The sequence below is a fragment of the Notamacropus eugenii genome, chromosome 2 (genome assembly GCF_028372415.1).
Source record: "Notamacropus eugenii isolate mMacEug1 chromosome 2, mMacEug1.pri_v2, whole genome shotgun sequence".
In the NCBI taxonomy this organism is placed as follows: domain Eukaryota; kingdom Metazoa; phylum Chordata; class Mammalia; order Diprotodontia; family Macropodidae; genus Notamacropus; species Notamacropus eugenii.
Window position 1 is genome coordinate 34,065,711 of NC_092873.1, and position 15,232 is coordinate 34,080,942.

A 15,232-nucleotide genomic window follows, 5' to 3' on the forward strand; every position below is an offset into this window, starting at 1 on the left:
AGAAGCAAGAATTGAAGATTCTTTGCAAATTCAAGAATGATGCCTGTGCATCACTGACTCTCGTACCTAATAAGCTACTTCTCAGAAAGCAATCATACTTTTCTTCCTACAGTGACTTAGCACTACTAGATTTGTAGTCAGGAAATCTGGGTTCAAATCCCACCGCTACTTCAGACACTAATTGTATGACCCTTCACAAAGCATTTATCTTCTCTATGATTGTTTTCTCATCTATGAAAAGAGGAGGGTTGACCCTGACAACCTCTAAGGTCCCTTCTCTTAATCTACAATCTGGTTTTGAATCCTAGCTGTGCTACAGCTACAATTTTGAGCAAGTCACCAAGCTTCAGTTTCTACATTCATCAAATGAGAGTGTTGGACTAGATGGCCTTTAGCCCAGATGCTTTCCAATCTATGGTCTGAACCTATGATCCATTTAAACAAAAAGTCTGTTCTCCCATACATCTGATGGTCAAGAGACTTCTAATATTTATAAAAAGCAAAATAAAACTTTCTAACCATCTATCCTTTTTTCTTTCTACACTAAATCTCTATGTGAAGTAGTTTAGATGCACTGACTTCTCCTTTAGCTACTCACTTTTTTTGTTGTGCAATCATTTTCAGTCACATCCAGCTCTTCGTGACTCCATTTGGGGTTTTCTTGGCAAAGATATTGGAGAGTTTTGCCATTTCCTTCTACAGCTCATTTTACAGATGAAAAACTAAGGCAAATATGGTAAAGTGACTTGCTGAGGGTGACACAGCTATAAGTGTCTGCCGGATTTAAACTCAGGAAGAGAAATCTTCCTGACCCTAGGGCTGGCACTCTATCCACTGTGCCACCTAGTTGCCCTCATTTTTAACCCTCTGCTATTTGGCAAATCTTTCCACTATCTTTGCCAAGAAAACCTCAAATAGAGTCACAAAGAATTGGACATGGGTTGAAACGACTGAACAATAACATCTGACTTTTATTCCATGATTCCTGGAATTACTTTTTTTAAAAATGGTTTTGGTTGGCTGATTTTTATTTGTTTTTTCAGTATTTTGTTGGTTCTTAAGCAATTTTTTTTGCACTTAGTAGTATTTTATTTTTTTTCCAAATTACATGTGAAGATAGTTTTCAACATTCATTTTTATAAGATTTTGAGTTCCGAATTTTTCTCCCTCCTACCTTTCCCTCCCTTCTCCCTAAGAGAGTAAGCAATCTGATATAGATTATACATGTAAAATAATATTAAACATATTTCAACATTAGTTATGTTGTGAAAGAAGACTCAGAACAAAAGGGGGACACCACGAGAAAGGAAAAACAAAATACAACAAAAAATAGTATGCTTCAAATTGCGTTCAGATTCCATAGTTCTTTCTCTAAGATGTGGACATAATTGTTAATCATGAGTCTTTTGGAATTATCTTGAGTCGCTGTATTGCTGAGAAGAGCTAAGTCTACCATAGACGATCACTGCACAATGTTGTTATTACTGTATACAATGTTCTCCTGGTTCTGCTCACTCCACTCAGCATCAATCCATAAAAGTTTTTCCAGGTTTTTCTGCTCATCATTTCTTATAGCACAATAGTATTTCACTATATTTACATACCCCAACTAGTTCAGCCATTCCGCAATTCTTTGTCACCACAAAAAGAGTGCTATAAATATTTTTGTACAAGTGGGTCCTTTCTCTTTTTTTATGATCTCTTTGGGATACAGACATAGTAGTGGTATTGCTGGGTCAAAGGGTGTACACAGTTTTATAGCCTTCTGGGCATAGTTCTCTTGGAATGACTCTTACAGAAGATGATATAGACCCTCCTCATCTCCAGATCCAGGAGCCTTATGGCTTCCTCATTTTCCTTGAAATCTCTGCAGCATCGGACACCATTAAGAATCACCTGCTTCTTGAATTCTCCCTTCTCACCTCCCCTTAGTTTCTGAGAAGTTGGTCTATTTTACCCTGCTGCCTCTGGTCTTTGCCAATACCACATTGACTTCTGCTATCTGCTTCACAAGCTCTCTCTTCTTCCTCAAATGTGTTTAACATTTTGTCTTTAGGCTTGCTGTCTTCTTCAGTCATCTCCTCTGTTCCCATAGCCTTTGCCCTTGCATCTATGTAGATCATGGAACCACAGAGTTGGAAGAGTCCTCAGAGGCCACTGAGTCCAAACACCTCATTTCACAGATGAGAAATGGAGGCTGAGGTTACAATAACTGATTTTCCAAGGTCTGCTCTTTTGAAAGAGCTCTTGCTTGGCCTACATGTTTTTATTCTTTTTCATCTCCTGGTACCAAATGTCTTCTGTTACCTGCATGACCACTGAAACAGTCTCTAATTGCTCTCTCTACCTGGAGGTACTACTGCAATCCACCCTTCACATCCATACCAGCTTAACTCATTCTTATACACACGTGATGATGTCATCCTTCTGCTCAAAACCCTTTCATGTGTGCCTACTACCTTGAATTCTGTAGCCCTGAACTGAAGTACCCCTTCATCCATAACTGAGCCCATAATAACCTTTTAATCTTATCACCCATCAATCTCCAAATGAATTCTGTACTTTAGACAACATGAATCAATTGCCCTTCCCTGAACACGAACTAAACTTTTCTTTTTCTCTTTTTAGTATTTACATTTTCTTTATTTTTTAAATTTTTATTTATTTAATTTAAATTTATGGAATAAAACAAGCATTTCCTTAACACAGTATAATAAAAAAATGATTTCACATGAAGATGCAAATCTGTTGTGTATAACTTTCTGTTCTTTTTAAATATGTAATGACGTTATCATGTAAATTTTTTTTCCTTCCGCACCCCATCCTGCCCTAGAGATGGCTACCATTAGACACAAATGTGTGTGTGTGTATATGTGTGTGTGTGTAAAATCATTCTATACCTACTTCCCTTTATCAGTTCTTTATCTGGATGTAGATAGTTTTCTTTCATATGCCCTTTGGAGTTAACCAACTATATTTTCTTAGGTTTCTCCCTCTGTATGAAAGATTACTTTCTTTGCCCCATCCCTCTCTACCTCCTTAGCCACCTGCCCTAGCTCAGCTTTTGCCTCAGAAATCCTCCCAGTTCTTCCAGGCTAAGTTCAAATGTGACTTCATCTATCCCAACACTGGGTTGATACCACTCCAATTGCACCCAACTAAGACAATCTTGCCCTGTAAATACCTGTGCAAATCTTATTGGTCCTACTATACTACACGCCATTTTAGGATGGGCAGCTTGCCGTGTGTAATTTTGCATCTCAAACACTATTTGGCATTGCGAGTGCTCAGTAAGTTCAATAAATGAGTGGATGTTTTATTTCTTTTAATACCACTGCTTTCTCATGGTTTTCTCTCATGATCCTCATACTCTATCAAAACCAATCAAAAGGGGAAAAAAGACTTGCATTGTAGTCCATTTCATCCCTTCACAACAATGTGACTAAAAACGACAGATCACAATACAGGGAATCAACCAATAAGTATTTATTACTTGACTATCAGGTGCCACACATTGTGTCAGGCACTGAAGATACAAATAGAAACCATCCTTACCTCCAAGACATTTACATTCAAAAGAGGAGACATGGTGGGGGAGATAACAAGCGCATATAAAACTAATACAGCATAAATGAAAATTGAATAAATACAAAAACATACTCCAAAGTTAAATACAAGGTAGTTTTGGGAGGGAGGGAACTAGCAATTCAATGCTTTGTGCAGAAGATGGTGTCTGAGTTGCATCTCACAGTGTGAGATTCTAGAAGGCAGAGGGGAAGAGGGAGGGGCCTCCAGTTTTTTGGGACAGCCAAGGCAAAGTCATGGACAAGAGAGATAGAGTGCTGTGGGTGAGGAACAGAGAGGGAGGCAAGTTTGGCTGGCGTGGAGGGTGCAGGAAGGGGTATAATAACCATGAAACTGGAAAGATAGGTGGGAGAGTCTGTGCAAGGCTTTCAATAATAAACAGAGGAGATTAAAATTGGTCAAATAGGGGGATCACAGGGTTGGGTGTGCACTCAAGGTAAATTGCTTTAGCAGAGGTTGTGTTGGATGAACTAGAATACAGGAAAACTGAGGTAGAGTAATCAATGAAGAGGTTTTGTCTAATCTAGGTGAGGCATGATGAGAGTATCAATTAAGGTGGCACTTTGTTAAATAGAGAGAAAGGGTCAGATTCAAGAGTTTCTGTGAAGGTGGAAATTGCAAGATATAGCAACTGATGGGATATGTGGGGTATAGGAGAATAAGGAAAGGTTCAGGATAAAGTCAGGGTTATGAACCAGAGAAACTAGAAGGATCGTAGTGCCTTTGAAAGAAACAGAGAAGTATGGATGAGGGGAAGGTTTAGGGGAAAAGATAACGAGTTCAATTTTAGATGTGTGAAATTAAAGATGTCTCCAGAGCATCCAGTGCAAAATGTCCAGTAGGCAATTTCTGATGTGGAACTGAAGCTCAGGGGAGAGAATGGGACTGGGCATGTAGATCAGGGAGTCATCTGCAGAGAACTGATAATTAAACTCATGGGAGTTGATGAAGTTACTAAGAGAGTAAAGGGAAAGATGAGAGGTCCAGGATGAAAGTTGACAGAATGGAAATTTCAAGGGAAGAGTGAGCAGTGCTGAAATGGGACATAAATGGGGTTGACTTGAGGGGATAAGGATGAAAGAATATGAGGAGAGAGCAGGGGATAGAAGCAAAAAAGATGAAGAAATCAGAGAAGGTGGTTGAAGATACTGCACATTGCTCTGGGAGAGAGAATGGGAAGCCGAATGGTGAGGAGAACAAGTATTTGGAGTGTAAGAGACAGAATGCAATAACTTACCATTTATAAAGCACATTAAGGTTTGCAAAGTTGTTTTACATACAGTCTCTCATTAGATCTTCCTAACAACCCAATGAAGTTGGTACCTCTTACATTAAAAGCTTGCTCATGTTCATGGTAAGCGTCAGATATGGAATTTGAAACCAGATTTCTCCGTTAACAGCAACTACCATTTATATATAGTTTTACGTTTTGCAAAACACTTTTCAAATATCATCTCATTTGATCTTCACAATTCTGGGAGCTAAGTGATATTATTATCCCCATTTGACAGATAAGGAAACTAAGGCAGGCAGTTGTTAAGTGACGTGTCCAGCATCAGAGAGCTAGAGTCAGAAGTTGGATTTGAATTTGGGTCTTCCTGACTCTGGGTCCAATGGTCTATTACACCCCTTAGCAACTTCCAGTTCCTGAATTCTTTCTACCCTTTGCCTCTCTAGAATGAATAATAACCACTCTCAGGTAAGTGCTGGGTGAAAGTGTGGGGTCAGTATCAGATTAGGAGGGGTCAGTATCTGGAACTCCTCCATAATCCCAGGTGATTAAGATTTCCTTCATGTTAGAAATGCTTCATGTCAGAAAATAAGCTCATACTTCTAATAATCCTTGGACAAACATGTCTGTGGGAAATGATAGTCTTTTAACTATTAAAGGCATCCATCCTCTCAAAGCCCATTTGACAAAGAGATGGAGGATGCAGAATGTCAGAGGAACCAACCCTTCTGAGAAATACACAAATACACAATAATTGGTAGTGTGAGTCAGCAGTAGAGACAGCTGGTTTTCTTAGCATTCAGGGAAATGCTTATACCCTTCTCTTCATTGTCTGTATAAGGTAGAGAACGTTTGATTAGATAGACACGGGCAGACATTTATAGACAGACATCAACAGAATGGATAAGAAACATCCCAGTACATTGGGGGATCAAGGGGAGATTGACAGGCACTGCTTACCTTCTCTTCTGAGGAAATGGTAAGCTTGTCACTGGATATTAAGCTGCATACTTGTTCTATGCCCAGGTTGAGGAATTCTTCACTAAGTACCACATCCGAAAAATGCTGTTCTGTTTGGGAGTTGAAAAAAACAACCTATTAACACCAACATTTAATTATCACAGGTTACAGATGGCTTCAGATCACACATGGTCTGTGTGGCATTACTGAATGAATTATGACTAAACCAAAGTATTACATTTCCCTTATGCAAGATATTATGAAAAAAGATGTTTGAGGAATGGACCTTATACTTAAGAGATTTGTCAGCAGTGTTTTAGAGAAAAGTTAAAAAAAAGAAAGCAAGAAAATTGTCTCTGATGTTCCATCTCCCAGTACCAGGTATTTTTATTGGCTAGACTTCATGCACAGAATGGTTTCTCTCCTCTGAAACACCTCCTGGTTTCCCTGGCTTCCTTCAAGTCCCTGCTAAAATCATTACTGTTGTGTTTGCCCTTCATTTTCGAACACCACGACATCAGAGAAATGATGACATGACTTGCACTTGACTTTGTTTTGAGTGAGGGAAGGCTGTGCGAGGTCACCAGCCTCACTTTCTCCTCCTGAGCCATCTGGGTCCAGTGACCAGATATTCATCAGGATGACTGGAGAAGGCCCAGGATGCTTTTTATGCTAGGCCTTTTGACATACTCACTTTGAAGGAGGTAACGCCCATTGACTGAATAGGCCTCTTTAAGAAGTAGTCAAGAAATGGCCCCTTTAATGAGCAAAAGAAAAAAATAACTAAATCAAACTGGGAGGGAAAGAGAAACGGTTACTATTGATAATCACTCTAAGCTAGCCACTAAGTGGAGCTTGGGCAGGGACCTCTTGTTGTCCAATTACCTTCTACAGGAAGCCTTTCCCAGTCTCCTTTACTTCTAGTATCTGCTATCTGAGATTATGCCTCAATTTATTCTATCTATAATTTACTTGTACATTATTGTTTGGATGTGAGGTGCTTGCCTCTCTTAGAAACTCCAGCACTTAGAACAATGCCTGGCAAGTAGTAGGTGTTTACTGAACTTACTGACCCAAATGATTGACACTGGCTCTTCTCTAAATCACTTCTGTTTTACATCTTGTAAAAACATCATATCCTTAATGAATCAAGGATTAAGAAGTTAGGACTTTAAAGGGTGTGAAATATTTAATGGAGAAATCAAAGTATATTGTTCCTCACTGGTCCATACTCACTTTAACTCTATTGTCTTTAAGAGGATTAATTATTAGAAGAATTCTATATGAGAAACAGAAAGATAGCAAGTTCTGAGGACATAAAAATAATGCTGGCCCTTACCAGAAAGTACACAGTGCAAACCTGTAATGGCAACCATATTGGCATACCCAGGATGGCTGCTAGCACAAGTTTTTAGATCTGCTTTACTAGGAAAGATAACCGTTTAAGTGGTTAACAATCTCTTTTAATTACCTTCACTAGTTCAGATAAAAAGTCAGCACCCTGAACTTCAGAGAAAATACAAGCAGAAAAATAAAAACCAACAGACAGGGCTCTACTGCCTGAATAAAGCAATAGTGAGACACACTTTACATACATCAAGAGAGCTTTTACATCTGAGCAGCTGGGGAGCTCTGAACATCCAATCACAAGATGCTTCTCTTAAACGAGCCCCCAAAGCAAAACCGCACCTCAGTGTGTACATATACTTCTCAGAGACAGAAGGCATGTGACTCAGTGCCTAATTAGAAATTAACAAAAGGTATGAAAGCCTTCCTACAAGCAAGCTTCCCTTAATAGCCACTACATGTGTCTTATTAATGGGCAGAGAAGATCTTAAATCCCATTAACATTACAAAACCCAACATGGTTGTGAGCAGTTTAAGCACTTCAGGATTATTTGGGGATGCTTTAATGCTTTACCAATATTTCCCAACTGGTATATGCTAATGCCAACAATTTTTTTTTTAGGTGCTTCAAAAGTTAGAGTATTCACTGATGTATTTATCTGAAAAAAAGGGATTTTCTTTTCTAATACTTCCAGTAGGTCTGATATAAAGTTTCACGTGCCATAACAAATAGTATATGGCTGGCTTTTAGACATTCATAAGTGTTTCTGACACATCAATTCCAAAGAATAGGAATCAATTCAGACTTACAAGGGTAATAATAATATGAATACCAAACCATAAATGCTTAAGAATTGCCAAAGACTTCATTCCCATTTGATCCTCATAACCCTGGGAGTTAGATATTATTATCACCATTTAACACATGGGAAAACTATGATCAAGACATGGTAAGTAACTTGTCCAGGATCATAAGGCTAGAAAGTATCTTGGCAGGATTTGAACCCAGGACTTCTTTAATCCAAGTCCAGTCATCTTTCCACTATGCTCATGTTGCCATTGATACATATAGTTCATTTTTTATACAAATAACCAAAACCCTTAAAAGGAAATTTTCACCTATTTCCGATTTTACTACACCCTTAAAGTAATTTTACCATGGGTAAAAACTGGATGTGTTTTACGTATAGTGTAGAATGAATTTTTTACTTTGGCCATCTTTCAGGGGTTCTCTCTTTCCTGATACACCTATCATACCTCCTTCCCAAATTCTGCCTCCTCAGCCTTCTACTTTAATAAGGTCATGTATACCTGTGCCTACCATATTGTCTAGTCTGCTGCTTTTCCCACATGTCTTCTATGCTATTTCCGTATTTAAAAAATTAATTCAAGATAAACAAAAAAGCAGTACATGTAAAGAGTCTTTATAAATATATATGTGTGTGTATATGTGTCTATGAATACATATACAAAACATTGTTTTACTTAGAATTTAACTTTAATGATTCTGTAGTTGAGTAGTTATCACCATTCAATTCAGAATGCATTTACTTCCCTTGTTTTGCTGCAAAATGCTATTAGATCATTCTTCTTTAGTTCCTGGCTTAGAAGCAAATTGCAAGGAACTCAAAACCAGGACCATAGAGTGGGTGGTGCTGAAATGAGAGCTAAACCATAAGCATCATTATCAAAAAAAATCTCCATGTCTCTGCATTTCTCAATAGATTTCTTTTAAAAAAAATAGATTTCTTTTAAATTAATATTATAGATGAAAGAATTGGGGGAGGGGGAGAATCTGGACTTGTGTTTTCATCAGTGAAGGGAGTTCCAAGTATAGAAACTGCTTCCACCACTGCAGACCAACAAGACACCTACATAGAACTGCAGAGGACATCGGAAGGACTTGCCCAGTCACATGCTAGTATGTGTCAGAGGTATAAAAACCTGCAGAATTTTTAAAAAGAGAATTCATCCGTTACCCCATAAAAAAAAAACCCTTTGGTATGGTCCTGTACTTTAGTCATATAATCTAAGTCATTTACCATAAAGAAATTTGCTTCCTCTAAATATGCAATAACTAAATAAATAAGTGACAGATTTTATTAAAAACATCCATTTCTGAATGAAGCAATTTGTAATGTTTTGGTCCTGATTACGCATAAAATTCAAACTTCATGACTTGGTGGTAGGTCACTTATTCTTTTTAAAAATAAGATTAATCTTGATATTTCTTGGTTCTAAGGCTCACATCCTCCTTCACTAAATTCCTAGTTTGCCAAAGAATTACTGAAAACATGTTTGCTAAGGTACTGGTTCAAGAGAACTTCGTAGGAAGAAAAGGTAAAAGGTTGAATCGGCCCATCTGTTGTTTTATATAACACGGATGTAATTTAACATTTGCCTCAGTAAACCTACTGCCAGACTGTCTACTCCCATTAATAAATACCATACTAACAAAAATCTTACGCAAAGAGAAAAAAAATAATCACAAAGAATCCACTTCCTTTTCTCCTTTTCTCCTTTTCTTTCAAGGCACAAGTTTGAGAATGTTCTCACTTGTACTCTCCAATTCATCTCTTAACTGGTCTCCCCGCTTTTAGTCTCTGCTTTTGCACGTTTACATGGGCATTCAGACAGGGTCATTCCTCTGCTCAAAAACTTCCAGTGGGCTCCCTATTGAGTATAGATAAGACATCAACTCCTTGGCCTGAACTTTCAAGTCTCCAGGAATCTGGCTGCAATCTATCTTATGTCACACTGCTGCCTTTACTGTAATATTCTAACCAAATTAGTTTCTCTCCACCCTCACCTCCCATCTTGTTTGTCTTATATCCATAACTTCATGAGGGCCCACACCTATGCCTAGAACACACTAATCTCATGGTCGATCCTTCCCTTCATTCAAGGTCTAGCTCAGGCACTTAATCACTTGGCTAAAAGTGACTTCTCTTTCCTCAGTTTATCTAGAGAAGAGGCATCAAACATTCAGCCAGCACTTTGCAGCCTGCAACACTCTTGAGTGTTACCAACCAGGTTTAAAGTGTAATTGGGAAATATTTAACAAAATAAATTAAAATAGAAGATAGATAATGTCAAGATGAGACTTTCTAAATCAAAATGCAGCCTTTAGATTCTATGGTTGAGTGGCCTTGTTCTATTTGAGTTTGCCACTACCAATCTAGATTACTTTATCCATCTTTTTGTTGCTGTTTAGTCGTTTTTCAGTCATTTCTGACTTTTGGTGACCCCCTTTTGAGTTTTCTTGGCTAAGATACTGGAGTGGTTTGCCACTTCCCTCTCCAGCTTATTTTACAGTTGAGGAAACGGAGACAAACAGGGTTAAGTAACTTGCCCAGGGTTGTCGCACAGTTAGTAAGTGTCTGAGGCCAGATTTGAATTCAGGAAGATGAGTCTTCCTGACTCCAGGCCTGGCATTCTATCCAGTGTGCCACCTATTGACCTAGAGCACTTTATCTGGATCTCTTTTTTTCCCTTAACATATTCTATTTGGTATTCTGCTTATTTAAGTAGAGGCAAGCTCTCTGAGACAGGGATGAACTGCTTTTTCCATCTCTCTTCTCATTGCCTAGTATATAGAAGGTGATAAATATCTGTTAAATTGAATTAAGGACATGGAGAAAGTTCTGTAAGTATCTAATAGAGATACTTTAAACATGGAAAGAGGGGGCAGTATAAATGCATAATCACAATGGTATTTCTAAGTCCTATATTCTCCAATGACATGCTGGATCTTGACAGCCTAGGAGTTATTATTTCTGGTAATTCTTGCATCTTCTCATCTTTTTTCTGACTTTGAATCCTTTTATCTGCCCATACATATCTGGTAAAAGGCTCTTTGCTCATATAATAAGAAAGAGAGGCAATGTCACCCCTCAAAAAAAGATTTCTAATAAACATTTTATTTGTATTTATCATGAGACAGGGTCTCTCAGTCTCACACAGGACAGAAGTATGGTAGCCAGTCTTTGAGCCAATTCCACTTCTGATGGGGATGGGAGCTTTAACCAGTTCTATTTCCATTGTAGTGTAGTTCTTCTCTAGGCAGCTTGATGGCCCTTCTACTTCCAAGGGTTCACCATAATGGTGCCAGATTCAGTATGGACTTCTGATCAGCGGAGACTATTGTAGCTCAGAACTCTCAAGCTCAAGTATCCACCAGCCTCGTCCTCCCCAGAAAAAGAGTGTACCATCATGCCAGTTAATAAAAATTTTAACAGTAGAAATGTACGTAGACAAAAGAAAATGTAAAGCTTGCCTATTGTTTGCATACGCACATGAAGGCATATTTAATATACTGTGGTAGCGATAATGATGATAACCATAAAAATAATAATAGCTATCATTTACAAAATGCTTTAAGGTTTTAACATGTTGTACATACATGGACTATACTTACTCCCATTATAGAATGTAAACTCACTGAGAGGAAAGATTATATTTTAATCTTGTATAGTACTTGGTGGGTTCTGAACAAATTGCCTATAAATTGATTTGGGAAGCCCTTTAGATACTTTATTTTCCTTATATATCCCAATTTACAAATAAGGAAACTGAATCTCAGAGAGATTAATATAAAAGACTTTTCCAGGGTCACACATCTGAGCTTTGAGCTTAATTCTTGACTCTAAGTCAATAATACATATATTATAACACTCTACCTCAGGAGAATCCCTATGGGAATAAGAGACAGAGAAACATATCTCATTTAGTCCAAAGACTGACCACCCACGATCACAGCAGCTTTTTGGTACATTTCTGACAGCCTAACAAGAAAAAAAATGGGCACATTATAAACAAGGAAAAATTCTAAAATGACACTGTAATCCTTCCCTAGAGCATATCAGAATTCCCCACTAACTAGAGCATCTGAATTTCTCTGGCTATATTTCAAGTCAATGAAGGAAAGTCTCAACTTCCAATAAACTCTTATCAAGAAATCCAAGGAAACCTTAGTATATCATAGATCTTGTGAATTAAAATAGGGCGAGGGGAGCTCAGTTTCTCAGTCCCGGGATTGCCAGCTTTCAGAAAAGTCAGGAAGATGCTCCTTAAGGGTAGACCTGAAAACTCATAACTCTCCCCAGCTGGAAAAAATGTTCAGCACATTTAGAGTGGGAAGAGATAAGAGGAAAAGAGTATAAAAATAGACAGCTCCTCTAACAGGTGTCATTTAAAAGGTCAGCATGAATTCAGCCAAGAAGTGTTATATATCACATGCATTCACTTAGTCTGCTCCATTAAAAAAATATTCTAGGGGCAGCTAATGGCCTTAGCAACAGACGGAGGGGTAGGGGCAGGGAAAAAGAGAGTAAAAGAGGAGGGAGGGGAAAGGAGAGAGAGAGAATGAGAAAGAGAGAGGGATGAGAAGAGAGGAGAGAAAAGGAGAGGAGAGAAAAAGAAAGAGAAGGGAAGAAAGACAGACAAAAGAGACGAGACAGAGAGAAACAGATGGCATCATATGTTCTTTCAAAGGCATATGATATTGCCCTGAATGGTAACCTCATGGTTAGAGCCACTGCTTTGGCTCCTTTTCATAATGTGAGGGCAGCTTTAAAAATTACGTTGTGATTATTTTGATAAGCACTTTCTCCATATAGATAGGAGATGGCTTTGAATTTTAGAAGATAGGGAAGAATACAGATACAGACTAAGGAGGCAAAGGAAATACTTTGGAGCACACCGCACCCTCTCCCCACCCTTCACCCCACCCTGGAAAATAGAGGATATAGTTTGGTTGAAAAAATACTGGGATCAAGAGTCTTCCCGAGTCAAATAAAAAAAAAAAACACTGCTTGGCTTGATTCAGGTCTGAATTCAGGGTCAGACAAGTCAGAGGGCTTGGATTAAAATCCTAATTTTGTCATTCACATTACTTGGGAGACCTAAGGCAAGGCTGGGCCTCAATTTCCTCATCTATAAAATAAGTATGTTGGGCTGGATTATAGGATTTTAGTTCTAGATTTTTGCTTCTATAACCTTGGAAACTGAAAAAAAAAATCAACTGATTTCAAAATCTACTAAGTGAAAAAGAAAAAGAAATAAAACAAAAAACCCAAATCTATTAAGTGAAAAATAAGTATGATTTAATATGAATATATTACTATTTAAAGCATTTTTATGGCTAGTATTATTTGAGATTCAGGATTTGGTGCATTAGGCAACACATAGTAGGCACCTGCTGGGTACGAAAGAGTGCTAAATAGTGCCAAAATTATAATGAAGTATAAAACCTGGACTCCAACCCCAAAGTCTCTACAATCCGGAAGGGATGGTACAATGCACACAAAGAAACTATCATTCAAGGCAGTACCCCATGACTGAGATAAAATGTTATAAGAATGCAGAAGGAGAGAACATTTCTTATTAGAATAATCAAGGGAAGACCTTGTACAAGAAGCAGATATTGAAGATTAATTAGGCTGCGGCTGTTCAACCATTTCATTCATGACTATATCTTCATGGCCACATTTGAGGTTTTCCTGGCAAAGCTACCAGAGTGGTCTGCCATATTCTTCTCCAGCTCATTTTATAGATGAGGAAAAGTGAGGCACAAAACTGTCAAGTGACTTGCCCAAAGTCATATAGCTAATGTCTGAGGCTGGATTTGAACTCAGGTTTTCCTGACTCCAGACTCAGTGCTCTATCCACTGTGCCACCTAGCTGCCTTTAGTTGGCTGTTAGTAGATAAAGACAGGAGGTTGCTTGTCCTTCATTCTTGAAGACAACCAATGACATCACCCAGGTGAAGTCTTCACTCGCGCGTGATTTGGATTTTAGTGAGGCAGAGCAATACGGTCAGTCAGACTCATTCTCTTCTCCAGAGTCATCAGAATCCAGTGGCAAGACACAGGTCAGGATTACTAACAATGGCCTCAGAGACAGGAGGCAAAGGTGATAACATAAGCTAAGATGTGGGGGTGGGAAACCAGAAGTAATATCTGATAACAGTATTATATATAAAAGTATATAATACAGCATATAAAGTGCATAGTATATACTTTATACATAGTATAGAAAAGTATATGGTATAGTATATATAGTATACATAGTATAGAACAGTTCATAATACATAAAAGTATAGAGCATATATTTTTCTATACATAACATGGAAAAGTATATAGCATATAATATAGTACATAGAAGTTACACATTATATACTTTCACATATGTAGTATACTAAAGTACAGTATATAAAAGTAATACTCACAGAAGTAGTCTAGTTTGACAGGGCAAGAGGGAATAGTGAAAGATAAAAGTAGAAATACAGGTCGGACCAGAGTATGAACAACTCTGAATGTCAACGTAAGAGATCCAACTTTATTTGGTCAAGATGCTACTGAAGGTTTTTACTTAGAGGAATGAATGGCATGATCACAATATGGTTTTATGAAGACTGATTTGTCCAGTGGGTTTGAGGACACAGTGGCAGGACAAGTGGGAAGATCTTGTGTTTTTCTACCTTCTTCACCAGTACGATTATAATTGGTAACTCCCTGGATTATTTAAACTGTTTAAGAAGCCATACCAAGGGAAATACAGTTAGCAATAGTAACTGTGAAAAAATTTTGAAAAAAGTTTCTCTGATAAAGTCCTCATTTCTCAAAAATACAGAGAATTTATAATTTATAAAAATTTACAAATTTATAAAAATAAAAGTCATTCCCCAATTGATAAATGATCAAAAGACATGATCAATTTTCAGATGAAGTAATCAAAGCTATCTATAGTCATATGAAAAAATGCTCTAACTCACCACTGATTGGAAAAAAGCAAATTAAAACAATTCTGAGGTACTACCTCATACCTATTAGACTGACTAATAGGATGGAAAAGGAAAGTAACAAATGCTGGAGGGGATGTGGGAAAAGTGAGACATTGGTGCACTGGTGGTGGAGTTGTGAACTGATTCAACCATTTTGTAGACAATTTGGAACTATGCCCAAAGAGCTATAAAACCATGCATAGCCTTTGACCTAGCAATACCACTACTATGTCTCTATCCCAAAAGAGATAAAAAACAAAAAGGAAAAGGACCTATATGTACAAAAATATTTATAGCAGCTCTTTTCTGGGAGCAAGGAATTAGAA

General features: G+C 37.8%; 1 protein-coding gene across 3 annotated transcripts in view; it reads right to left on the reverse strand.

Moving 5' to 3' along the window:
• KLHL2 (kelch like family member 2) overlaps positions 1 to 15,232 on the reverse strand; it is a 135,792-nt gene that overhangs the window by 34,044 nt on the left and 86,516 nt on the right. For all 3 annotated transcript variants that reach the window (XM_072639732.1, XM_072639733.1, XM_072639734.1), the window contains exon 6: positions 5,777 to 5,886. In XM_072639732.1, the coding sequence (XP_072495833.1) occupies positions 5,777 to 5,886 (110 nt within the window). The remainder of the gene's footprint in view (positions 1 to 5,776; positions 5,887 to 15,232) is intronic.